This window comes from Orbicella faveolata, unplaced genomic scaffold, assembly GCF_042242905.1.
Source record: "Orbicella faveolata isolate gen_17 unplaced genomic scaffold, um_ofav_v1 contig_4, whole genome shotgun sequence".
Lineage (NCBI taxonomy): Eukaryota > Metazoa > Cnidaria > Anthozoa > Scleractinia > Merulinidae > Orbicella > Orbicella faveolata.
The window spans coordinates 11506898-11534590 of record NW_028301569.1 but is presented as its reverse complement, the minus strand read 5'-3'; the positions used below and the strand labels follow the sequence as shown (position 1 = coordinate 11534590).

At 39.8% G+C, this 27693-nt stretch overlaps 1 protein-coding gene and 1 long non-coding RNA gene across 2 annotated transcripts; one reads left to right on the top strand and one right to left on the bottom strand.

The window, feature by feature from the left end:
* Nucleotides 1-1393: 1393 nt before the first annotated feature.
* Nucleotides 1394-27506, bottom strand: LOC110049740 (helicase ARIP4-like). Its single transcript, XM_020755558.2, has 19 exons — nucleotides 26046-27506; nucleotides 24772-25141; nucleotides 21743-21940; nucleotides 20818-20932; nucleotides 20566-20728; nucleotides 19870-19934; nucleotides 19215-19380; nucleotides 18819-18890; nucleotides 13564-13947; nucleotides 13308-13426; nucleotides 12719-12843; nucleotides 8904-9003; nucleotides 8071-8166; nucleotides 7030-7139; nucleotides 6463-6536; nucleotides 5918-6019; nucleotides 5277-5358; nucleotides 4652-4727; nucleotides 1394-4239 (listed from the first exon to the last, which is right to left on the bottom strand). Exons 1-19 carry the CDS (start codon nucleotides 26880-26882, stop codon nucleotides 3513-3515), a joined length of 3981 nt encoding a protein of 1326 aa, XP_020611217.2. The 5' UTR covers nucleotides 26883-27506; the 3' UTR covers nucleotides 1394-3512.
* LOC149101424 (uncharacterized) lies at nucleotides 14814-15569 on the top strand. The gene is made up of 2 exons (XR_016203006.1): nucleotides 14814-15171; nucleotides 15250-15569. It is a non-coding gene; the product is annotated as an uncharacterized LOC149101424 (long non-coding RNA).
* Nucleotides 27507-27693: the final 187 nt, after the last annotated feature.

Genomic DNA, 27693 nt, shown 5'->3' with positions numbered 1-27693 from the left:
ATGTATTTTTGACAACTTGGTAACATTTTGTCAAATCATTAAAATATGAGAGTAGAAAATTTTATTTTCAGTAAGTCTGCGCTTGCTACGGCAATTAATATTGTTAATATTGTAAGAGGAAGTATGTCTTTGCTTTGAACTGCATACGTTTGGTCTGTCCCTAACCTACGTGGGAACCAATATAAGATGGAGTTAAAAATGAATCTTATAGGTTACGTAATATATCAAACACGAAAGACCGTGTTTGACCACATTTCCAAACACCGAGAGGAGAGTTGAAAATACGACGCGTAGCGGAGTATTTTTGATGAATTTCGAGGTGTTTGGAAATGTGGTCAAACACGGTCTTCATTGTTTGATATATCTTCTCAATTGAAACCAAAACGAAGGAGAAAACGGAGAAATAAAATCGTAAAAATCTATGCTAATTAAGATCAGATATCCAAACACCGTCACGGTCATGATTTCCTTTGTTTTAACATTATGAATAAATTAATGAGTTTGAGAAGTGATTTCAAACGAACTTGACTGTGTTTTCCTTTGTTCTAGATCAGGAGCCATAATCGGTATCTAGATTTATTAACATAAAACTAGGAAAAGAAAGCCAGACATGAGCCCAATTCCATCTCATTTTGAATAAAAATCATTTTAAAACACGTGTTAACCCATAAGAGCCTCTCAAGGATTTTGTAGTACAAGGTAATATGATCATTTGTTTCAAGCAAACAAAACATATATTTTGGATTAATTTCCCTAGGGAACAAGAATATCTCCTATAAGCTGTATTATTATATGGCCAGCTCCACGAGCGGGCAAGATAAATCAAATCCTGCGCAGTGATTGGCTACGCGAGCGGGCAAGTGGGGCTATCTAGCCCGCTCGGGACTACCCGCCGTGTCCCGCAAGAAATTTTCTCCGAAAGCCATATAATAAATCCTTTATCAACGGGAGCTTCGACGAGAAACTTAAGGGAACAACGGAAACTATGAAAAGAGCTTCGTCACGGTTCGCGCATCTTGAAAAGTTTAGCCTAATTTTTTCAAGTTCGCCATTTGTAATCCGTGTTAATCTTCTCTATTCTTAACCATCCTTGTTCCTTTATAGTTTATTATTGTCCCTTTGGTGTTTTTCTATCCTAGTAAACTATTATTTCAGGTTTCCTTCACTTTAAAGGTAATTTTGTACGCGGCAAAAATACCATGACTGAGCTCCTTAAACGGAATCTTCCACGAAAAATTTAAGGGGAAAATGGTAATTTTTAATAGGCAAAGGGAGGAAAAAAAACGAAATTTTCAAGGGCCAGTGAAACATGGGAAGCCTTCATTCGTGCAACAGAAGTTTCGCTGAAATTTCTCCTCGCGCCATGCAGCATGAAATCGCAATAACTGATAGATTTTGATAATAAAATGTGTATTTATTCAGTGAAATCTCGTACAATCTCGAATTTAAGAAGTGTTTAAATACAATATGTATATACTTTTTGTAACCTTTACAAAATTTGGTCAGCGATCTAAGCAGAACCATGTTCTGAACACAACCAAACATTGTGTCTTCGTGCAATCAACCATCAATCGTCCTATGTACATGTTTCGTGAGGTCTGTGAAAGTGGGGAGCTTCACCTTAAGCTCTGCGCTATACTCAAGCTTCTTAACCGCATCATAACACAAGGAATTCACCGTGAGCGTAGTAGACTGCGAGCGGTCTCTCTTTTCCTCGAAAAACCGCAGCAAAAATCGGGGAAGAACGCAAACGAACAGCGAGCAGCGAAGCTGCGAGCCGCGTGTAGCGCGCGCGTTTCTCGTCTTACGACGCCCGCACTACTCGCGGCTCGCGGTTTCAACGCTCACCTCTGGTTCTGGTTTGCGTTCTTCCCTCGCCGATCTTCGAGCCAAAGAGCGACTGCTCCCAGACTGAGAGAGTTGTAGTTCCTTCTCGATCCCGCACTGGGTGATTAACTTTTGTTTTGATCACATTGAATTACTCGCCAACAATAGCTCCCCAAACATCCCAGTTACGACAAAAAAAATCCCAGTTGGCAATGTGCCAAATAGGAACGCATCTTTCAGCGTGAAAAACTATCGCAAGAAAAGAAAAGTACCCTACGGAGATGGATTTTTTTGCATATCCTACGCTACTGTAACGAAACAAGTAACAGGCAGCGATAGTTACGTTGCAGGATCAGGGCCGTAGCCAGAGGAAAAAAAAAACTTATGACTGAGGCAATACCCATCACAAAAGTACGACAGAGGCAATGTCCATAGTTAAATTTTCTTCCTAGGTGTTTAGGATGTTTACGATGACCAAGAACAACAAAAACGAAAAACAATGACTGAGGCAAGCGCCTCGGCTTGCCTCTTACTAGCTACGGCCCTGAGGATATTTTCCTTTCGATAGATTGTATTCACCAAAGCCGGCAATATTGGTTTTCATATTATGCTGATTAAGCAGTGATTTCCGTGGGGGAAAATAAGTAGAAAATCGACAAATTTCAACTGGTTTCCTATTATTTCTGATACTTTTAACATAACCATGCTATGCTTTCAGTACACTAGAATAAAATTCTCTAAACTTTTAGCCATTCTCAGTGCATTTCTAGAAAACAAATGGCTTGCAAAGTTGTCAAGTGAAGATATTAATTAGCTAATCCAAAGTAACCATATATTATTATGAAATCAATATTCCATAATTTGGCTCTCAAAAAAAAAAAATAGTAATTTTCGCACAAATGATTCACTGCTGGAATGAGTTAGTCTCCTTCACAGCCGTTATTAGGGTCGTCACGTCAAGCAACGCTTCTTCCAACTAAGTAGAGATAAAGCGTTGCGTGACGACCCTAATAACGGCTGCGAAGGAGACTAGGGACAAGTTTTCAAAGGACTGTCCTCTTTCCAATGTTTGTCCCCTGTAAGACCATGCACCTAATTTGCATCATAAATGAAAACCCATCAAGAAAACTATCAGAAACAGCACCAGTGGCTATTGGGAGTAAAGTCTATTGGGGCATCCTCGATTTGTAACTCACAATGTCCTACACAAAACCTACCGGAATTTAAATTTCTACTAGTCTTCCACCTGCAGTCTCTCTTTTTCTGTCGAATGGCAGAGCTCATGTGAAGCACCCAATGTTTTCCATACTTTTTTTCCAACTTTCTTAGCTAATCAAAAGGCGAACTATTAAAGTGAATTTCCTGGAAATTGTTCATCTGGACAGACCCATCACCTGACTTGCCATAACAAAGTAACTTCCCGTCCAAGGTTCTAAACTATTCCACGTCGAATAGTCCAAAAAAATGTTTTCTGTTTTTAAGTTTGTTTCAACTTGTAACATCCGTACCGCACCGCAAAAGGTCAGCCTCTAGATTTCTCTTTGGACCTCGTTCAGTCTTTACCACTCTCCCCCTGAGGGAAAAAGACTGCTGTGGAGTGCTTTTACCGTGGGAGGGATGAGTAAAGTTGATCCGGATCAGTTGTCAACACTTGTACCACGAGAGGGGTGGGTGATGATTGTACATCAGTTTTTCTCCTCTTGAACTGAATCGCTAGGTTGATTCGAAGCGGTTGAAACCTCCTCCTCTATGGGAGGGGTGCTTGAAGTTTGCACCTCTGTTGGGCTCTTAGCCAGTAGTGTTCTCAACGTGGAATTTTCAGCGGCACTCGCGTTATTCGACGGAATGTTATCCGCACTAGCAACCTTCTCGTCAGTTGATTCACCTTCAGTGTCTACAGCCTGGGTGCTTTCTTTAGGGCTTGCCTGGTGACCATGAACATTCAGAGCCTGGGAACCATGTGCGTTCCCTTGTTTTAAGAGCAAGTCAATGAATCCAGGAGAAATATTGGGAAACGCATTGCGAGCCATCCTAAACAAGTCATTGTTTGAATGCGATTGGTGCGTCTGATGTGAAAATGGTTCTTGCATTGGCTTTGTAGGTGATGGCAACTCGTCCAAGTCTATCATAACCACATCATCTTTAGACGAGGTCGCCTGCTGATTCCCCCGCGACTGCGCACACGTGGTTGTCGACGAAGTGCTGGGGACAGACTGGGTACCCTGTGTACCTCCCTGAAGTGACGGCACAGCAACACCAGCGCGTATCAAGGAAGCGAGCGGCAGATGCAGGACAGAGTTAGGGAGATGTAGAGGGGTTTGGTGATGAGTGCAGTTCGCAGCTGAGCTATACGGTTGTTTCGCAACTGATCCATCTGGATAAACCGGTTTGGGCACGAAGGGTTGTTGTGTCCTGAAAAATCAAACCAGGCGTATTTATTACTATTTTATTTCTTTTTGTTTTGGAAAAGTAAGTGACGTCTTTACAAAGATATAGACATGTCTAAAATAGCTCCGAAGGTTACCTGCCAATCCTTACAAGATAACCCAGCTATCGTGCAGAAACCTATACCATTACCTAGACGGGAAATCTGTAGCTATCGCCAAGGTCTTGCAGCTATCGTAAGCTTTGATTTTACTTGTCGTCAGAGTGTAGCAGCTGTTATTTTTTTAAGCGGGCTGGAGGCATTGCTGCTGCTGTTTGTTCTAATGTTCTCTCGATGGGTATCGCGACATTCATGTGAGACCTTGAGAGAGCTGCTACCAAACTTTCGAAAAACTATAGCTGTTACACCTGTTTAACCAGTGACACCTGTTATACATACCTGTTATAAACTGGTTGAATCACACCAGGACAGTACCGGTTACCCTGCATTGCAGCTCTTTTCTCCATTTCATAACCTGCAAGAACACAAGCAAGCACAACGTTGAAACTACCACACAGAAGTCTCGGTAAATATATGTTACGTTTTAAACCCTTATAGTCCTACTTTTCCAATTCTCATTTGTTTCTTTTAATGTTTGTCCACAACATACGGGTGAGTACCATTGTCAAGTGGCTGTCACGTAACTATGTGTTTTGTGTTTGGTTAGCGTTTGCCAAGCTCAGAGATTGGTTACATGGGTCTATGGCTATGTTCACACTTGGTACCCAAGCACGGTGCCCGAGCACGATCCTCGCTGGGCACTAATGTGAACGCAACTTTTTTCCAAGTACTCGCACCAGAATGTCCCGGGTAGGACCTTGTACTTGGGCACACCAGAATGCCCCGGCTAGGACCTTGTACCAGGGCACTAGATGGTACCATGGTACTTCGAATACCCAGTGTCTGAACGCAACACTATTTTGTACTGGGTGGCCAGGCACCAGTGCTCCGGTACAAAGCGCAAACACAGCCTATGAACTGTTTCACGAGTTTCATCATTGAAACAGAGGATCGATATAAGTACCTCTCTTTGCTTCTCTCTTTTCTGCCTTGGTCAGCTTTAATTCTTTCTTATCCACTAGCAACGAGTCGTGTTTGAACGGAACCTACAGGACATCAAATATTAAGCAAGCAAAAGCAAACACAATAAGCTATTGCAACAAACTGTGACGCTGCAAAATGTTGTGCCTCTCTGAGAATAAGCCGCTAAAGCGTGTTACACAAGAATACAACCCAGACGGACTGAATTTATAATGAAACAATACTCAACTGGTCCTGCCGCGCGTACATAACTAACAATTAAAATGATATTAACAAATAAAAGGTGGCCTCCCCTATAAGTGTTTCTTGTGTTCTCCTCGCCTATTTAAGTTGATGTTAATATTACTTTTTCATAGAGCGGTTTTCAATTGAGTGTTGTAAAACCAAAGCCAAAACAATTACTTACCAATTAGACTACTCAGCCAATCTCAAACCACAGTAAAACCAAAACCAAAACCAAACTAATTGCCTGATTACTTTCGACACTCAATTGAAAACCGCTCTAAGGCAGATAAAACATGACGATATGTCACAGCTCACCAATATCTGCTCCTAATAATGGTTTTGTAGTATTATTTAGTGATACATCAAAGGCAATCAAAACAAAGTGACTAGATGACTAACCTTGGATATCCACGGAGTGCTCTGCCTACACAACCTGACCAACACAGGGTCACTGAACTGGTCAGCGGCTGCTGCCAAATCTGGCGCAGGCGACGCTGCTTCCTACAAAATCAAATAAATCACGTGACAATTTGCCTAGTTTCCAGGGCTCCCTTTTCTCTGCACGAACAATTCGCTACCGGTCACATGTTGCAATGACAGAAGAAACAACGTCCAGGCATAGTTAGTGGGGAGTCCCCTCCACTAACTATGGTCCAGGTATCAAGATTAAAGTAGTTCAGTCACGGCATTTTGAGCAATTTGGTCGCGAACAAAACTCCTTTTAAATTGAAGGAAACCTCAAAATGATGGTTTTCTAAGATAGAAAAACATCAAAGAGATAATGATAAACCATAAAGGAACAAGGATTGCTACGGAAGGAGAAGATTAACACGGATTACAAACGAGTTAAGGCTTGGGAAAATGTGATACAGAAACAAAGCAAAGTGACAATGAGTGATAAGCAGTTCAAAGACGGAGACACAGCTGGTCTAAAGTAAACGTACCTTTTCACAAATAAGTTTCATTATTTCTTGCTTGGTGAAATTAGCTTCTGGGTTGAGTTCGTCCACAATTCGATCTGTAAAAGAAATTGGTTTAGTTTAGTTCACACTGAAATGATAATCACTTTGAGTCACTGACCCATGACTAACCTGCGTAGCAAGCATTCCCCAACGAAGAACCTTTATCCGCATTCTGGCCGCGCGCAAATGGGAGCGAGAGCAAAAAATCGACGAAGCAGGGGGTGGTGGGGCGAACCAGCGAGCGAGCGAGCGATTTTAAACTCTCGCTCCAATTTGCGCGCGGCCAGCTCTTCGCACGGAATCCGAATGTTTGCCACGAAGGCTAACCAATGACTAACTCACATACAGTCGATACCAAGAGCAGGAAACGTATAACCAAAGAGAAGCGCGGAAAGAGACGTTACAACCAAGAGCAAAGGCGAAAATGACTTCCAATAGATTGGTACGTCGCACATCTTTTCTGGAGAGGTCCCAATAATATAACAGCCTATCATAAACCTTCACACACTAAAAATCTTGTGACATAAGAGCAATTACAGAATTGCTTACTCGCCATGCCCTGCTTGGAGATCTGTCGATCATAAATCTTCTTTTCCATCGTCCCTGTACTTATTAGACGGTAAATATGAACTGGCTTCACTTGGCCATAACGATAAACCCTGCAATACATGACATAAAAGTACATCCATTAACTCGCAAGAGTGATCAGATTATAAATTATCCTTACCATATCAGAGCGTTACAAGCAGACAAGTGACGAGAATTAAGAAAATTATCAACTTGGGGATACTGTCTTGATGTAACGTCGAATTCGAAGGAAAATATATAAGAGAAATCTCTGGTAATCAGTAAAAAAAATAGTCTTTCATGGCTGGGAATAAAAAGGTTAAGACTCGTTGTCGCCTTTCTCCGATCCATGGTGGTCACAAGGCAGTCCTCTATTACAAAAGCATGTTATACATAAAGACACAAAGGATTGAACATGGCAGCCAAATTAGATCGGTACCAGACTTCCTCTCTCTCTCTATCGTGTGATAAAAAATGGCAAAAAGGACTTATTATCTCAGACAGTCAATTTATGCAGATGCTTAAAAATTTTGCAGGACCCCTGAAATTTTGAAGCTGAGGGGCTCAGGACGCTGTTCTTGCAATACTTTGTGCGAACACTGGTTGTTCATATAAAACACTAATCCAAGAACTGATTTATTTATAAACAATTATGACTAGGGGGAGTGGGTTTGACGAATGTTACACATTGTAACTAAAGAAATACTGTCTTCAATGGATGGCAGACAAACTAGTTTACTTTTAACATAAAGGAATAAAAAAGCCTAGAATACTCTGTAACAAGTAACAACGTCCAAAGAACTAATAAGTATTTACAACTTGTCACAACAGTGTCTGCAGCCGTTCCCGCTTAAGAGTTTGATGCCTGCAGTTAGTTACAAAGTTCACTTGTGAATGCAATCTGTCATGCAATGAATCCAGTTTCGCTGAAAACCTCACATGAAAAGGACTAAGAAAACTGTGATGGTCTGGTTGCTTCATAAGAAAAAGCCACAGTTGATGAAAGTGTACACATTATTGTACCTGCAAACTGCTTGCACGTCGTGACAAGGATTCCACGAGGCATCAAACACAACAACACGGCTTGCACCGACCAGGTTAATACCAAGACACCCCGCCCTAAGAGAAACAATTTGTTGAAAATTAGACCTTTTTTTCTATTTTGGCCACACAGGCCGATCTGCCATCGGGCATTCATCTACCAATGCAAATGAAAGATTGCCTGATCACAGCTTACATGCGAGCTGGCAAAGCATTTAAGAGTGTCAGAACCTTTGTCAGAACTCAGGTTTCTTTTTTGTACAGGGTAAAAAAAGGTTAAGTCTGTATATGAACCACGTGGTTCATCAGGCTGGAGCTTATCCCAGTTACCATAGCATGAAGCGACTAGGAGTATTTCTACTCCCCCCTGGATGGGATGCTACTCCATCACATGGTTACACCGAGCATTAAGTTTGCCGGTACCCATTTATACACCTGTGTGGAGAGAGGCACTGTAAGAGTAGAGTGTCTGGCCCAAGAACACAACACAATGTCCCTGGCCAGGGCTTGAACCCAGAACACTTGATCCAGAGTCAAGCGCACTAACCATGGGGCCATAGCACTGCACAATTTTTTGTGCAGCTAGGTGGTTAATACCCAGACCAGTGTAACTAAGGTAACTACTTTGATCATTTGAGCAGACACGCTAGCCACAAAACTGTCAGCAGGTCCACTGCTAGCACATTTTATTTCTGGCACAATGCAAGTTTCTTTTACTTTTAATTCTTCTGTTGTCTTTTCATTCCTTTGGTAGATACAATTTATGTGAAATTTGGCGAGCAAACTACCAAAATAGTTATGAAGATATTGCATACCTTGTTGATAACATAAATAACAAGACCTCAGTGTTTTCTGGAGCATTAAAGCGATTGATAAGTCTTTCTCTTTCTTGGGCAGACGTGTTTCCATCTAGCCCTGCAGATAGAACAAGTACATATCACTACAACAACACATACTTCCCAGTAATTATCTACCATATTCTAAATATATAGCACAATCTGGTTAAAGTTGTCTGACTGACTTGTACATGTATATAACATTTAGATCTACAGTCAAACCTCCCATAAGTGACCACCCAAAATATCAAGCCTAGGTGGTTGCTTACGGGAGGTGGCAAAAGAAAACATTAGTACCACAAGAAGAATCTTGGAAGCTTTAATAAATAGACAGAGGTTCAGATGGAAATCTGTAACAGGAATAAACACACAGTTTTGGGTCTTGAGTGTTGGGGAACAGGAAAGGAATGGTGCATTGGTGAGAGCAGAATTCAGGCAAATGAAATGAATTAGAAGAACGAACACAAACCTGCCAAATTGATTGTTCTATATCGACGCCAAAGTTCCTTAAATGCGCTGTGCCTCAAGGCACAATTCTAGGCCCGCTTTTATTCTTACTCTATATTAATGATTCACTGCAGAGCCTTCATTTTTCCCATCCTCAAATGTATGCTGACAATACCAGCATTACTTATGCAGGCAAAGATTTAAACGAAATTAATGGTTGTCTCAACAAAGATTTAAAATCTGTCAACACCTGGTCGTCTTCTAATAAGCTCACATTGAACCTAAGACCGAATTCTTAATATTAACCCCAAGGCAAAAGCAAGTTTACTAGTCAGACAATCCATCTCTTACCATTAATAATTTTCCCATTGAGCAGGTGTCTTCAACAAAATCTCTTGGTGTATACATCGATGAAAACTTAAGCTGGAATACCCACATTGAAAGTGTTTGTAAGAAAATTTCTTCAGCTTTAGGCTTAATTAAGCGCATTAGAAATTTTGTACCACTATACACTCTTTTTTGAACATCTTCAATGGTTTGGTAATGCCCCAGTTTGACTACTGCAGCTTAGTATGGGGATGCTGTAGTACAAGTTGCGCCGAAAAACTTCAGAAGCTGCAAAACCGTGCGTATATTGTTGTCTGCCCCTTATGATTCTAGTGCTACAGACCTGTTCCGAAGACTTAGTTGGAAAAACTTAAGGAATCAGAGGCTTTTTACCAAAGCCACTATGATGTTCAAAGCTTTAAATGGAGAGACACCTGATTATTTATCAAATAAATTCATATTTCATAATGATACAACTAGTTAGATGAAGAAATATAGTGAAATGAGGCTGGCTCTTCCTCAACCTTGCACCAACTATGTTCGTGGAAGTTTCTCTTATGGCGGTGTCGCGTGGAGTAGCCTTCCAACTGATATTAGAGTATCTAAAACATTAGGTGAATTTAAGACAAAGCTAAGTAACTTCAGTTTTGAGTGAATTAATGACACGGCATCACTGAAAAGCAGTACTTTTGTTTTCATTTACATCTATTGAAATAGGTAGTTAGCTCAGTTTGTTTAGATTAGGCTAGTTTCTTTAGATTAGGCTTTTATTCTTTGTGATTACTTTTATAAGGATTATATTGTTTAATTTTTACATTTGTAGATATTTTTGCTTGTATGCAATTGAGTGGAATTTACTGTGTATAAATAAAGTGATCTATCTATCTACCCTTATACCCTTATACCCATTATACCCTTATACACCTTATACCCTTATACACCTTATACCATTATACCTTTATACCCTCATATCCCTTATACCCTTATACCCCTTATACCCTTTACACACCTTATACCCTTATACCCTTATACCCCTTACACCATTACACCCCATATACCCTTATACATCTTATACCCCTTATACCCTTACTTTATTTAATGTGGAGTTAGGTTTAGCTAGTCAGCTAGTTTATAGGTAATCCACGGCCCTAGTTTATTCTAAAAATTAAAACTAAGAATGTACAATAATTGATCGTATAAAACTATGAAGACCTATAAAAGCAGAGAATTAAAAATCTAAAGAATCAAATCACAATAAATTCCAACATCAGTTGAACTTGAGCGATCAAATTTTGTTGTTCACTTAATTAGTGCCTACTTTAGTTTTAATATCACTTTTTTGTTAGCTCGTTCCATTTCTGCATGTAGAATTGTAGGATTCCATTTCCGCATGTAGAATTGTAAGTGTTGCACGGAAATTTGACCATGTCACACCCATACTAAAAGAATTAGAATGGCTGCCAGTATCAAGCCAGCTTTACTATCGAAGTGCCACTTTAGCCTTCAAGTGCATGACGGGCTGTGCTCCCGACTATTTGACCTCTATTTTAATCAAACGTGCAGATATAAGCACGCGTACCACTAGGGAGCTCTCAACAATTAAACATTCCTCTATTCAGAACTGCCACTGGCCAAAGAACATTTTATTATAGGACAACTACCATCTGGAACTCATTGGACCTTACTTTAAAACTCAGTAGAACTATTTCAATTTTTAAAAAAGCATTGAAACATAAATTAATTGTAGAGTTTTTAAATTCGTGATTATCTAAATTAGAATGTAATATTATTAATTTTAGTATATTAGTATTTAATTGCAGTATTTACCATGTTGTCTTCGAAAAGCCCCCATGGGGAAAGATAATAAAGGTGTATGTATGTATGTATGTATTTCTATGCGGCAAAATATCTCCATGATTTGAGACCACATTTAGTTGTGTTAATTTCCGCAAAGAAAGGATATAGTCATGCCGAAGGTTATCCTTGGATGAGCGTAAGGTGATAAGATCTCTAATTGTGGATGGAGCTTTGTCCAATATACAATTGTTTATTGTCAACAGCATGTCCTGGATTCTTCGAGTTTCCATGAATGGGAGTCTGATTCTCTGCAAGAGATCTTGATAAGATGCACTTTTGTTTTTGAAGACGTTTCTTAAAGCCCTTTTGTTGACTTTCTCGATTTTAGCAGTGTTTCTTTTTCCACAGTGGTGCCAGACGTGGTTACAATAGTTAACATATGGTAGTATAAATGCACGGTATAGCGATTCCTTAGTATTAGGTGGTAAAATATTCTTCAGTCTGTTCAGAGCACTTATCTGGGCACTAACTTTGCCCCTAATAGCCCTAAGATCACTAATACCTTTAATATCCTTAATACCCCTGCTTACTAGTAATACCCCTCATACCCATAATAACCCCTATTACCCCTAATACCCCTAATACTCCTGATTACCCCTAATACCCCTAATACTTTTAATATCCCTAATACCCCTACTACCCCTAATAAAGTGATCTATCTATCTTTCTGCCCAGAATACTCGGGTTCACCTCTGGAGGTGGTCCACTTATTTCGGTCAGAAAATTGTGACCGAAATTTCGCCGTTCCATTTTTGACAAACTGGTTATTTGCCCTAATTAGGGAATTCGGGAAAGGAATGAAAAATGGCAAGGGCCATTCTCATTGGTCAGAGTTTAATTGGAAAATGTCATTCCTTTTTCCTCAGGCATTTCCACTGATCGCTGACTGGTCGGTTTGGCATAATGAAAGCACCCCAGGTTCTCACTTTTAAATTCCAATTTGATCTTGAAACAGAGGACAAAGAACATTTCTGTGGTACATGTATGTGCCTTTGCAAATTTCTAATATATACTTTATTATATATATATTATATAGATAATATATTATTATATATAATAATATATTACTATTTAATATATATATTACTATTTAATATATATATTACTATTTAATATATATATTATTTACTATATATATATTTTATTTTAGTTTTTTTCCTTACTAAAATAGCTCTTGTTCTTGGCCCATCTAACTGGCTTCAGTGGATCAGCGACCCGCCCAGGATAGAATGGTATATCACACTTTGAAAGGAATTCCTCTATCACACTCAAGGTGGACAAGCTTTGACTGGAAAACAATAAAAACCGATTCAAAAAAAAATCTCTAAGATTAAGAACAGTAGGTCTGAAACAACTGTAGAACATTGATTAAAAGAGAACAAGCGCTGGCTTTAGCAAATGTTTTCTATGTGGAGGTACTGGCGACAGGAACTTCATTATGGTCTGAGCATCAGGCAAAATTGACTGGCTGTGAAGATGGTTTTGTCCACCTAGTATGACCATTTGGAGGAAAGTTTTTTCCCTATAAAGAAGTTTAGTTCGAAACAATCAGCTTGCCTGTGAAAACCAATTGCCATCCTGAAACCCCCATGGAGAGTTAACAAGATTTACCTTGCACTAAAACTAACTTATCATGGCTGTTAGTTTGTCAAATATTTACTAAGAAGGGTTTGTGAATGTTTGCACACCATGATGCAGTTAAAATTTGAAACATCTGTTACACATTTTGTGTAACATCTCTGCTAGTCTCACCTAAATATGAGGATTTTCTCTCCTTGTTTTAAACTCTCCTCAATGATCTCCATAAGCACAACAAGCTTGCCACCATTTTTCATCACTCCAGGTTGATAATCCTTGAACACATTCTTGGCCTGAACATCAAGAAATTACAGAGCTTATTTCAAAGAAAGCCTTGCTTTCTTGAACAGCTTTTCATTTGCATTGAGTGTTAAACATTTAGAATCAAATGTATTCCGAAATTGCTCAACTGATAAAGTGATCAACTCACCCATGCCATATCTTCAACAAAAGCAGAACTGCGGTCAGCCGGCATGACCACTTGTTGAGTGACAAGTGCAGGACAATCACTTGTGCTTGTGGTAGCTTGCGTTGTTGTTGTTGACATGGTTACAGTCTGTCCTGCGAGTTGATAGGACACCATTTGCTGTAACTGCATCGTCGACCTCACCACTGCCTGGGTAGCAAGTTGGGAACATGCAGGTACAGGTTGTACATTTGCCGTCTGTGTATTTGTTGATGATGGAAAGTAAGGAGATCGCTGGGATGCAGAAGACTGATTCTGTGAGATGACGGCAGTTGCACTTGAAGGAGAACCACCTCTGTCAGCTGATATGGAATTTTGTGTTGTTCCATTTGAGTCATCAGTGATTGTCTGAAGGAAATCAGTAATAAGCTGTTTAGACAATTTTCAAGATTGGCTAAGATTCCTTTATGGACTCCAATATTTTGCTCTTTGTCCATAACATTGTGAAGGTTGGAAACATGACAGTTATATGTGAGAAACATGTAACCATTAAACACATAAGATGGACAGCTGTAAAACATGTTCTCACCTAACCTGTCCTTCCATAAAAACACAAAGAATTTTGTTTCAATTTATAGAATAAAAGGGACATTCAGTCGGAATACAGATACTGTACAGGATTGAGTGCAAGCATGCTTCTTGAATTTCAAACCAGTGACGTTTCCAGAGCCCTCACTGTTCATGTTGGTTTTAGGAAGAGTGGGTACATGTAGCTCATGGGATGAGATGGGTATGATGTGATAATGTGACTCATGCAGACTAGAGCTGAAGAGTTGTTCTCTTACTCAATCTTGTACCCAAACTCAAAGCTTAAATCCAGTAAAAACTTATTGAAAACTACAGGATAATTTGTCAAAGCAGTGAAGTCATCTTATTGAAGATATATTTTGTAACGTTTCGCTAATTACACTGGAGTATGTTCATTATGTATGGTTCGTGTTAACTGTAGAAGTACTTTAGGCGTGAATCCCTAAGGGGCTAGTAGGCTATTTAAGAATTTGTAAGTTATGCAAGAGCCACTCGAAGGCATCTCTTTCAACTTTGCTTTTGTTGTTATGTTGTCGGATACTGAACGAGCGAGCGTTCCCGCTTCGATCGCGCAATCCTTCACTGAGGGAGATCCTGTTCATAAGACTGCTTCACGAACATTGTTTCCTCGTCTTTTGGACGTTACGTTTGATCAGAGGTTCGCTGCATTCAAACGTGATCTCGACGAGAAACAAGCCGCCACTCAGTCTCAACTGTAGAAGCTAAAAACGGTATCCAAAGCTTCGAGTTCTTTCAACTCTAAAGTACAATACGAGTCTAGCAACTCTCTGCTTGATGCAACAGATGGGACCATCAAGACCATCTCAAAAGGAAACCTTTCAGCAGCCAAGTTATTTCGTTCCGTGGACAAGAACCCCGCTGTTTGGGCAGCAGTGCAAGTACGAGTCGGACGAACTCGCCGAAGATTCAGAGGAAGAGAAAAAGCTCTGATCAGCCGAAAGACGAGCGCTAGCCAAGATCCGGGAGAAAAAGCGGAAAAATGCGTCTAGCTGGCCAACTCTACAGCTACCCGCTCTACATCCAGTGAAGCTCCATGTACTCATGCTCTGTCCACTGGCAATTGTTTCTTCTAATCAGCCTTTTTGTTTTTTCCGCATGCAGTCCTTTCGTGGACGTCAGCCTCAACTAGCAGACAAGTGTTTCAGCTGCGGCCAAAGAAGCCTCTGAGCAAATCCATCTTCCTGCCCAAGCCGTTTTAGAGGAGCCGCTGCAGCCCCTCCAAGCAGTAAAAATACATACTTATGGCAAATACCAAGCTACATTGAAGAGAATGGGATAAGATGAGTATATAATTTATTCAATATAATCAAATGATTGGGAGACTTTGACCCAGTTGAACTTATTGATAATTTTGTTGAACCATGTGATTCAAGGTTTTTTGGAAGTCTTGGAAAGACAATTTACTCTAAGGGGCTGAAAAATTTCTGTAGCTGTTCATTTATCGTTCGCGTAAATTTTGGATATGTCAACTGCGTCCATTACTTTTGACTTTGTCATGACAACCACAAACTTCGTATAGGTTTGGACAAAAATCAACTTTTTCGACATACTTGTGTATTTTTTTTTCAGCTTTGTTCATCATTTTGCTAATTTTACCAAATTGTACATTTCATAAGCATTCTAGGTTATTTTTTGACTTTTTTAAGAAAATAGTAAAATCCAAGATGACGGATCCAAAATGGCGGGTCAAATGACATCATGCTACTTCACAGCCAAAAATTATCTCATTATTTTATAGAGCAAGCTCAGGGCTTTCTATTTAATGAATGTAAATTTATTTTCTGTGCCTTAATAGAACGAAAACCCAAGGAGGGGGTTTCATCCCCCTTGTACCATGATGGGGGCATTAGTCCGAGGGTTAAAGATTGTATTAGCCCTGATGACTGAATGAATGAATAAAAGACTGATTATCAGGACGGAACGCATTATATTTAAGTTAAAGGCAACCTTAAGGTTAATGTAGAGTTTTGAAATCATATAAGTGCTTCTTGCTTTATTCGCGATACTATTTTTGTTGGGTATCAGATTCTCTTTATTTACATTCTACCCTCAGCTAAGTTTTCTAATAATCACTCAGCCATCCAGTCCAGTATAGTGATTTGTCGAGCAGGTTATTTCTGATCTTCTGGCCACAGGTTTAGTGGTCGAGTGCGCGTGTGCTCCTGCTGTTGTTAACCCGTTGTCAGTTTCCATACAGTTAGAGTTCTGGAAGAATAATGTTTCTTATCTCAATTCAAGTGTTTTGCAGACGTTGCGTGCAGACTATCTCGTATTGTATACTCGGATGTTAGCGCTATTGGATTGGCTGCTTTCATTGCCATTGGTAACATGCCTGTTTTCGCGCAAAAACTGAGATTCTATGTAGACGAATACCAGATCGAGTACCACGTGGAGAGAACTCCACTGTGTTTGTTCTGCTTTGAAAAGTTTGCAAATCTTCTTTCAGGGTGCTCTGGTAAGTGGTTTACTGACAACCAAACTGTACCTTTGATCGTCGATTCTGGTAGTATGAAACTGTGTTCGCTTCAACTCGCCGGTGATATATTTGATACCGCCAAAGAAAGTAATATCAAAATCGAGGCTGAGTTGATACCTCGTTCAGCTGATTACTTATGCAAGATCGTCGATTGATGACTGGTCAGTTAAAGATAGCTATTTTCATGAAGTAACCCCTCATTGGGGTCCCTGTTCAATTGATTACTTTCCCAGTTAAAAAAAAAAAAAAAAGATTCAAGTTTTCCCAGTTTCTATTCGAATATTCCCTGGCATTTAGTTGGGTAGGAGAAACCTGTTGGCTGGTGCCACCTGTTTCGTTAGTTAAAAATGTCATCCGCCACATATGTTTTTGTCAATAGAACTGGTTACTCCTTATTGGCCTTTCAGCTCCCTTTTGGCCTTTTTTGGTGGATCGTAGGTGGGGTTTCAGATCTTTTGTTATTGATTTTCTCTTCGTTGAGAACGGTAAAGATGTTTATCTCCATGGGGCAAATAACAGTTCCCTTTTGGCTCGGAGAATTTTAGTTGCTTGTCGGGGCTGCACAGTACAGTATCCAGTAGAACCTGTCTATGGAGAAGTCATGCCGCGCGGTCACGATTACGCTGTTTTAGGCCGTTGGGCCATGTCATCTTTGTGCGGGACTGCCCGTTTATCATGTGTTAATCTTAGGTGATTGCACTGTTTTAGGCCATTGGGCCATGTCATTTTTGTACGGGACTGCCCATTTATCATGTGTTGATCTTAGGTGATTGCACTGTTTTAGGCCATTGGGCCATGTCATTTTTGTACGGGACTGCCCGTTTATCATGTGTTGATCTTAGGTGATTGCACTGTTTTAGGCCGTTGGACCATGTCATCTTTGTGCGGGACCGCCCGTTTATCACGTGTTGATCTTAGGTGATTACATTGTTTAAGGCCGTTGAGCCATGCCGTTTTTGTGCAGAACTGCCAGTATATAATGTGCTGAATGCAAGATTTAGGCCTCTCGGCCTTCCTTATGTTCTGATCTGCGTGTTGTTGCTTTTTTGTTTTTTCTAATTGTTCTCACATTTCTTTTGTTATCTTTCAAGTCTACAAAGTGGATGTGTGTTTACTTCAAAGGTTGCCCACTCAAGAGATCCAGACGGCTTCGCAAGTCAACGGAAGGTCTTCCCTTGCGTTCCTCTAAAGCAAAGGCCCCTTCAACAACAGAGCGTTACTCAAGTGACTTTCAAACCTTTAGAGAATGGTCTTCGCGCTTTGAGGAAGTCGCTTGTTTGCCGTCTGATGAGACGTCATTTGCTCCTTATTTGGAGTATTTTGCTGCAGCAGAGTTCCCTCTACTCCACACTTGAGTCTGTCTGTTATGGCATAAATTGGGCACACCATCGGTATGGCTTTCTGATTTGTGATTTGACTTGTGATAGAAGTGTTCTCGAGGCGGCTAAAATTGAGCTTGCAAAACCTGTTTCCATAAAAAGGGGGGCGCTGTTACTCCTGAGATGATTTTGAGGACATATAATAGGTTTGCGCGCCCCAAGGCTAATCCCTCTAATCATCGCTTAGCTGCAATTTGCGTGACTGCCTAATCGGCTTTTCTCCGCGTCAACGAGTTAGCTAGCCTTCGTTGTTGTGACGTTAGTTTTTGCGATGCATTTGTCAGAATTTATACATGTGAGAGCAAAACAGATGTTTATTATATGTAATTTTTAGTTTTAATTTTATGAATTTATTTTCTTCAAAGATAGAGCATATTTTGCTCTCAAAAAATTCGTAGTAAAATAAAGTTTTAGACTTGGCATGCGTTTGCGGAACTAGGATATCTTATACACTTGTTTGATCTACATAGCTTAAGAACAGGGGCCGCTAAGGAGCAGGCATCAGTAATCTACACTCTTTATGTCACGGCAGATGGGAGACTGATCGAGCCAAGGACGGCTAGCTACGGCTATGTTACGATAAGTTAGAATCTTTACTTTCAGTTTCTTGAAGTTTGCACACTTAGATTCCTTTGTTCTCTTTCTTTATTTTCGAAAGCGGGCATCAATAAACGAGATGCCCGCCCCTGATGCTGTGTTTGTGTTTATTAAGATTAGTTACAAAATATTTTATAATCGTTTCAGGGTGATTAGAGTATAAAAAAGGTTTTTCTTGGGGTTGGGGTTATTTTTTCATACACAAAAGACATTCTTACCAATGGTGACTCATTCCTGTCACTATTTTTCATATTCAAAGAGTGATAAAAAATGTCAGGATGGTTCCAGATCTGTAAAGGAATGGAAAAGATACAAAGTGTATGATAAATATATGTTGTCTCCTGGGCATAATAGACACCAGACAAAACAAAAATGACATAACAGTGTAATAAAATACCGCGTCTTTTTACAAGTGACAATGAGTCTAGACTCAAACTGGCTACAACTAAGAAAAGCTAAACATAAGGCTGAAAAAAAAGCTCTTGAAACTGTCAAATAGTTAGCCTAAACTAGACATTTTGGGCTTTTCAGTTTTTTGTCATAATGTCACACATCACCTGAGTTTTTTGCTCATTTCTACAACTAGAAAAACTGTTTAAAAGAAACTGACGCACCTTGGTACATGTGTGGAAACCCTTTATAGGGTTGATGTAACCGACTGAGCCCAACAGCCGTTCAACAAATGTGTTGTAGAGTTCTCTCTGAATAGGAGACATGTTCACTAAAATGATATGCTCTTCTTTGGATGGAAGGCACTTCTTCAGGACCACTTGACTGCGTCTAAATTGATACAAACAAAGAGGTTTTCAATACAGACATTCCACCACAAGCAGGTAAAGGTAAGGTAAGGTAAAGTCTGCATATGAGCCAAGTGGCCCATCAGACTGGTGCTTATCACAGTTTCTGTAGCATGAAGTGACTAGGAGTATTTCTACCCCCCCCCCCCCCCCCACCCCACATGGATGGTATGCTAGTCCATTGCATGTTTACCACCAGCATTAAATTCACTGATACCCATTTGTACACCTAGGTGGAGAGAGGCATTGTGACGGTGAAGTGTCTTGCCAAAGAACACAACACAATGCCCCTGGCCATGGCTTGCACCCAGACCACTAAGATGAAGCCACCACCCCTCCAAATGCAGACACCTTTGTTATCGCTTGTGAATAAGACAATAAACTGAATAATTTCTACCTACAGTGTACTCTACATATAATGACAATAGTCATAAAGCAACTACTGAATAGTGTCTGTTACAGTCTAACTCACCTCTGTACAAAACCTTCTAGCAAGCTGTGAAGTACATGGGCTCTATATCTCATCACCCTCACATCCTAAACAGGATGAAAACAAGTACAATTGTAGGTAGGTGGCTGTATTGTTGGAGTAGACAGGAGTTTCATTGACATTTTCAGCAAGAGGGCAACTGGCTTTCACAGATGGGAAAAACTGTTTGAACTGAACTTCTTTGTAAGAAAAACTTTCCTCTAGATAGGTTAAACCAAGTGGGCAAAATCATTCCTACAGCCAGTCAGTTTGCCCAGTGCCTGGCCCTTAGTGAAACCATGAGTACAGCTGTAGGTGACTCATTCTGCAGAGTGAGCACTTCCCTCCAGGCATAGATTTCTTGGTAAAATTGGGGTGCCTTATTTCCATGAATTTGCAAGTTAGAAAATAAATTCTTATGAAACTTTGCATGCCAGTATTTACTAAATTTGGCATGACAAATTGAGTAGTGAGGCTTAATTCTTGCTTGAATGAAAACGATCTGAAAAGGATGACATCGTGGAAATGGTCCAGGGAAAAATGTTCAATTAAGATATTTCTTTGGTTAAAGCTTTTACATGAATGGTCATCCACAGATTACATAAAAAGAAAAATATTAATTTACATAATTTTTGACTCTGGAAGTAAGCTAAATGACGAAAATTATTCACAGAGTAAAACAATGCTTTTTTTACTTACAGACGGTGTGCTGTCAGAGCACTGTCCATTGAGTATTGGCCTTTCAAACATGTTGCAAAACTCCTGTTTGGTTCCTAGAAAGTTGGGTCGCACAAAGTCAACCATGCACCAGTACTCTTGAAGGTTGTTTTGTAGAGGGTAACCAGTTAACACCACTCGACGTCTGGAAAAAAAAAAATCATACAGTTATGCAGTTGATGAGGATCACACTGTAAACATTTTAGCATTCTGGCACATGAAGTAAGTTCGTACCTTGTATGGATTTTTTTCAAGGCCTGTGAAATATTTGCCTGGTCATTTTTAATCCTATGCCCTTCATCACAAATGACAAGATCAGCTCCTGGTCTGCAAAGAGCCTTCTGGACTCCTGAGGAAACAAACAATGAAGTTAAGGGGAAAGAGCCACAGGGCTAATGTCACTGCTATTTCCATGAGATTTCTGACTTGTATTTATCATAAAGTACTATTCAAATGACTTTGAGTTTACAAGGCTTAGTCAAGAGATGGGATGGGGAAAAAATAGCAATTATTAACAAGAATTATGTGAATTCATCACACTTGTATGCAGTACATAATTTTCTACAACATATTATTTTGAAATAAAGGTTAAAGGGTTAAAGGGGAAAGGTGATAAGAGTAAAGAAAACCATCAAGTAAGTAATTATATTGTCTTGATAGGTCACCAAATTCTCAGTAGTGACATTAAAAGAACTGTATGGCTGTCAGCAAGGAGAATTGATACACTGATCTACCATCTTCGTCAGAATAAAATAAGAAATAAAACCACCCCTCCCCCCAATCAATGATGCAGAGCTCGAAAAACACGTGAGTACCAGCATGCCCTTAATCTAAGCAGCTCATGAATTTTGCTTGCCCTGGGCAAGACTTAGTTTATGTTGTTATTATTTACTTGGCAGATGATTTGCCTCAGCCCTTGCCCATCGGGCAAGTGAGAATGAAAAGTTACTTGCCCGGGAGGAAATTCTACTTGTCCGGGATGACTGCACAGCAGTTTTTCGAGCCCTGTGATGAACTGGCACTAAACCCAAAACCATCATTGAAATGGGGGGAGGGGTAGTCTTAATTTTTCATTTAAATTGTCCAAAATTGTAGGGAATGTAAGGACTAATAAAATCATTTCCTTCTCCCATGAACATTTCATCAGTAAAATACTAACCAATTAACAGTTCCATGTGCTTTTCCTCTTCATCCAGATCAATCACTTCTGGTTCACCATTCATTTTGTCAGGTGCTGGTGATTTCTTCTTTTTAGTCGGCATGCTCTTGATGCTGGACATGGAAGGCGTCACGGTGGAGAGAAGCCGGTAAAGCTCGTAACCCATAAGAAGGACACCACCATTTTGATTCCACTCACCTAAAGGTTTACAGTCAAGTCAGTTGATCTTCATTTAAAGATGAAATTGTACATTATCATATTTACATGTACATGGTCTTCCTAGGAGTCATATTAATTCACCTGGAATACATTAACTACAGAACTATGAAACTAGAAAAAATAAAATGCAATAAAAACTTATATGATCAAGGTTTTTAATAATCTATGAATAATGTGTTCAAAATAATCTTTCCGCCACAATGTAGTTATATATTACTGTTCAAATCAGGCCAATGTCTGATCCCTAAGGAGATCTCGTTCAACAGAACAGATCCCTTGTAGCATATGCTATCTATCTTACAAATCAGACATTCAGTCAATAGAGAACAAAGACAATCAAATGGAAACAAGAGGCTGCAGGTTACAAAAATCCGGACTAGACTGAAAAAAAAAAAAAAAAAAAAATTACCAAATCAGTACTTCAAGACTTCCTTAGCCTTGCCAAAACGCGAGACTGCGTGACAGCTTTGTGAAAAAATTGACACTGTGATACACACATAACTGCTAAAAAAAATCGAGACTGTGAGACCTGTCAAATTCAAAACAAACTTTGTGAGACCCATGGTTTTTGAAGCACCATTTGCCATCTCTACTTAAGTAAAAGAAAGACCAAAGGCAATATTCCCCCAGTACAGGATATATGTACTGCATTGCCTTGATGCATTACCAGATTCTCAAAACTAACATTAAAGAAATGTCTGCCAATCAGTAAGGAGACTTATTTACTATGGTTGGCGAAATGGTGCAAAATTCACAAAGTTTATATTCATTCACATTTAATGTTGTTATTATTATTCACGAATATATTTATTCACATTCAACAACTAAATTTATATTCAAGAAATATATTAATTCACATTTAACGACGTATTTCGTATTCAGGAATATATTTACTCACATTTACGGGATGTATTCATTCACATTCACGATCGAAATATTGGTTCAACATGGTGCAATATTCATTCAACATTTTCTGCGCACCGCCTTCGCGCATCATTAGGTCCCAGCTCACGCTCTATAATTTCCGAACGCAATATGGCAGACGAAGGAAGCCTTATTATATGAACGGGTAGAACAAAGACCCAAGACCCCAAACACAAATGTTACATTGGCAGGAGCTTTCGATCTCCTACAAGAGTGCGAACGGGAATGGAACACCGCGGAAGTAGGATTGAGAGAGAACATCCAAATAAGGCTCGAGTGTAGCTCTCCAGCAATTACTACCTTTTGTCAGTATCACTGCGCAGTACTGAATGAAATAGTGGGAAATATATGTCTTTTACATGGAGAATGGATACGACACGACTCATCAAACTGCACAAACCTTGCAGTGTATTCTGTGACCAGCCCTGAGGTCTTCTTAACTCGATATTCAATATCAGAGGTAGTTCTTGGGGAGCGGGGATGGCGCAGTGGTGAGAGCCCTCGCCTACCACCAGTTTGACCCGGAGATGAGTTTGTTGTTGGTTCTCGCCGTGCTCCGAGGGTTTTCCTCCGGGTTCTCCAGTTTTCCTCCCCCCACAAAAAAACAGCATCTCCAAATACCAATTCAACCAGGATAGAGGGTCTGAATGAAAACCCGCTCTTTCTCTCTAAGTAATTTATTTCTAATTTTTATTTTTCCTTCTGCAACAAAGATTGTCGGGTTTCACGTGGACAAAAAAAGTTCAAATACTTCTTGAAACGTCGTATTGTGGAGTACGGGCTTCTCGTTGATTTCGGATGAGCAACTAGACAATCTTGTAGAACGTTTCATGATGAGTGATCAGTCAACGGGATGAGAGAGGGAGAGTATTGGCCACGTTGACCGTGGAGACTCTAGGATCAGCTGGGCTGTCGTAAGACACCCTCACATTTTCACCCCTATGATCACTTCGCACCCTTGATGGCCACTAAAACCTTTGCGTTGCTGAGGGGAGCAAATCTAGGACAATACTACAGTTCTGTTATTAGTAGAACATTTAAACAAAAAAAACAACAACAACGTTAATATAGTTTTTTTACATTGTTTTAGGAGTACCTTTTTAAAGATTAAAGATTAAAGGAAAATCATCAATACCCCCGTGCATGACAGTAACCAGGCTATGGTGTCCGTCAATATGCCACAAGCTATTTGGAGCAGCCACAGAATACGCTCTCCTAGAAATTACGACAGCCTAGCGGATTCTAGAGTTTCCAGGGTCAACGCGGTCAATACTCTCCCTGATTCCTTCCCGTTGAACTCTGAGACCTATAATGATCGAAGATGTCCGGTCACCAAGGAATACCCGAACAAAGTCCCATGATCACTCATAAAACGTTGTACGAGATTATCTACTTACTCATCCGAAATCATCGAGCAGTCTGTTATCTCCTCTAGCCCATGTAATGTTTATGTTCAGTTGTGTATGTTTGGGGTCTTTTGTCTTTGTTCTACCCCTTCATATAATAGGCCCTCCTTCGTTCAGAATAGAGCGGGAGCTGGGACCTAATGATGCGTGAAGGCGGTGCGCAGAAAATGTTGAATGAATATTGCACCGTGTTGAGCCAATATTTCGATCATGAATGTGAATGAATATAAACCGTTGAATGTGAATGAATACATCCCTTAAATGTGAGTAAATATATTCGTGAATACGAAATACGTCGTTAAATGTGAATTAATATATTTCTTGAATATAAATTTAGTCGTTGAATGTGAATAAATATATTCATGAATAATAATAACAACATTAAATGTGAATGAATATAAACTTTGTGAATTTTGCACCATTTCGCCAACCATAATTTACAACCTTGGATATAAAAAAGGTCCATTTGATACTACTTACCTATAACCTTAGCTCGTGCCATTGTAGTTTTGTGATTGTCACTTAACAAGTGCACTTTAAAATCCCTGTAACGAACTGTACTTGAATCTGATGCTTCCACAACAATGCCATTACTATCTGTGATAAGATCAGGCTTAGATGGCAACCACATGTTAAACTCTGCTAGCCAGTTTTGTATCGTATTAATTGGTACAATACACAAGACTTTCTTAGCTGTGGTATATCTCAGGAGGATATCAACAAAGCTAGCCACTTGAAGAGTTTTTCCAAGGCCCATTGAGTGGGCCAGGATACATCCAAATCCTGTGCTGACTTTGTAACGGTTAAGTGTCTCTACAAGGTTATCATAAAGGAACCTTATTCCTCCGATCTGTTAAAAAAATAAATAAATAAAATTGTACAATGAACTTATCAGCAGTGCTGCTACTAAACAGAAAGACATGAACTGCCGAAATGATTTTGTTTGGCACGCTATATCTGATAAGTGCCATATCCAATATTACAGTAAATGCCCCATTTAAAGAAGCACTCATATAGAAGCAAATACATTCTAGTTATGCAATGCTTTCGATTGATATACCATGGAATATCCCACTGGTCACTTGAATTTTTTCGGCACACACATGAGCCTTTAGGCGAGTGTCTATACCAAGAAAATACAAGTGACAAGTAAGACTTATTTCTTGGTACATCATAAGAGAGCGTTGCATAACTATTTTATACCATGCCATAGAAAAATACAATAGCCAACACAATCATAGACTGTTCACAGTCCCCCATTTTTCAGTGAGATCGTAGATGTTGATCGTTGAATTTGACAGGCCGCCATCTTAGTCTCTTGATGCAACCGAAACTGGGGAGAGTACCAAATGCCGATGGGTAGAGGCGGGCATTTTGTATTTTACTCTCCCCAGTTTCGCTCACATCAAGAGACCAAGATGGCTGCCCATCGAACTCAACAATCGACATCTATGATGTATACAAAAATAGGGGACTGTGAACAGTCTAACACAATCATTGTGACATAGTAACATATGGCACATGATGGGAAGCTTGGATGCAATAAATGCTGTCAAATATACTACAGCTTTAGTATATCATGATTGCCTTTGTTTTCTATGGCATGGTATAAATATGCCTCATTCCAATACACAAAAAGACCCCTATTACAAAGGAAGTGCCCTGTTTCTAATAAAATGCTCCTCATAGAGCTAACATAATTTTAGTATCTCTGGTGTTAAATCAAACTGTTTTAGTATAAGCATTCATCGTACCTGATGTGCCTTGATAACTTTGGCAATCTGCGGAGCAAGGAAAATGTCCTCTTCATCAAGGGGATGATTAACATTAACAAGAACCCGCCCCTGCGGATCAACTTGATTGGCACTGTCATCGGCATGTAAGCCACTATTGTCATAGTCAACATCATTGTGTTTACAAGCATCAAGACCACTACTCCCATCATCATCGTCATCATCACTATCGTCTACTTCAACCTCAGAATCAGAACTGATGATTTCAATTAAATCCCCATTTAAATTTTCAGCGGAATTTTGTGAATCACACTGACAGTAGTTAACAGTTGAACAGTGAGATTCCGTGTCACCTTCATCATCACTGTCAATGACAATAATATGTGGTTCATTATCCTTTTTCTCTCGGACATCAACAGCAACTGGGGAAGACGGTTTTGAGGTACTAACTGGCGACTCAGACCTCAAATTTTCGACGACTTTTGAGCTTGGTAGTGAACTAGAAGCTGCGGCTGCTAAGCTTTTTTGGAGCTCAAGGCGCCGCAAACGTTCTCGTTCTTCTTTCTGCGCCGAAATCGTTACGTCAGTCAGTTCATCTTCACGAAGAATTCGCCGAATACGTTTTCGTTTGCTAGGATCAATCTTTTTTCTTTTCCTTTTAGCTGGAACTTCTCCATTACTTTTTGAAGTCGCATTGGAAGTCGTTGGCTCGCCAATGTCAACATCTTCGTCGTCTCCTTCGAAATCGTCCTCAAAACCTAGAAGACTATCCTCGTCACTGTCCAAAACATGGTTTGACGAGTTACCAGTGACTGAAATGTCGTCTTCACCATCGCTTGGCACGTGAACATCTGCCATAGTTTACTAAACAAGATATTGACACAAACTACGATATCAAACCTCTGATTAAGCCGTTAACTTTTTTCGCAGAAGTAGAAGAACAATCATCAGCCTGCCAACGAGGATCTGTGAGAACACTGCCACCCAAGCTGAGTAAGCATAAATCTTCGCTTGAATTTTCCTGTCGGGACCGCTTAATTTAAATTCGTCAGTTGCTGAAACCGAAAAAAGCGACATATGGTGCTTAATTGACCTAATGAAGCGTGCGATGAGTCTTTAGGGTAAGTACTTGCACCGTTTCGTTCCCATCCAAGGTCTCTGAAGCGATAAAAGCGAAATACTCGTTCTGGTTCTGCTCTTCACCCCGCGAAAATCATCCGCCATATTTGTACCGGAACAATGGGGAATGGCAACCAGGCCACCCGCGCTTTTCTGTGTTGTTGTTCTCGGGGCCGGGTGGGTTGGTGTCAATCGGAAATAACAATAATAATAGACCAATTTCGATATATTAAAATTCAGCCTAAAACAATGGACCTCAGCACGAGGCTCTGGGGAATAAACCCCACAAACTCTGTAGTTATTCCCCAGAGCCTCGTACTGAGGTCTATTGTTTAAGGCTGAATTTTAATGTACGAAATTGGTCTATTCTGTCTACTTTTTGGCTTTTTGCCACCATGACCCAAATCGAGTAAAAAAAAACGTCTGAAAAATTCCCAAAGAAAGATCAATATAAAGAAAGATGTAATAATTTCAGTTATGTTGCGTTATTTACAGGTAATTTTTGAATTAAAAATACAGGTGAATAGCTGGTTTTCACATGACGTCACTA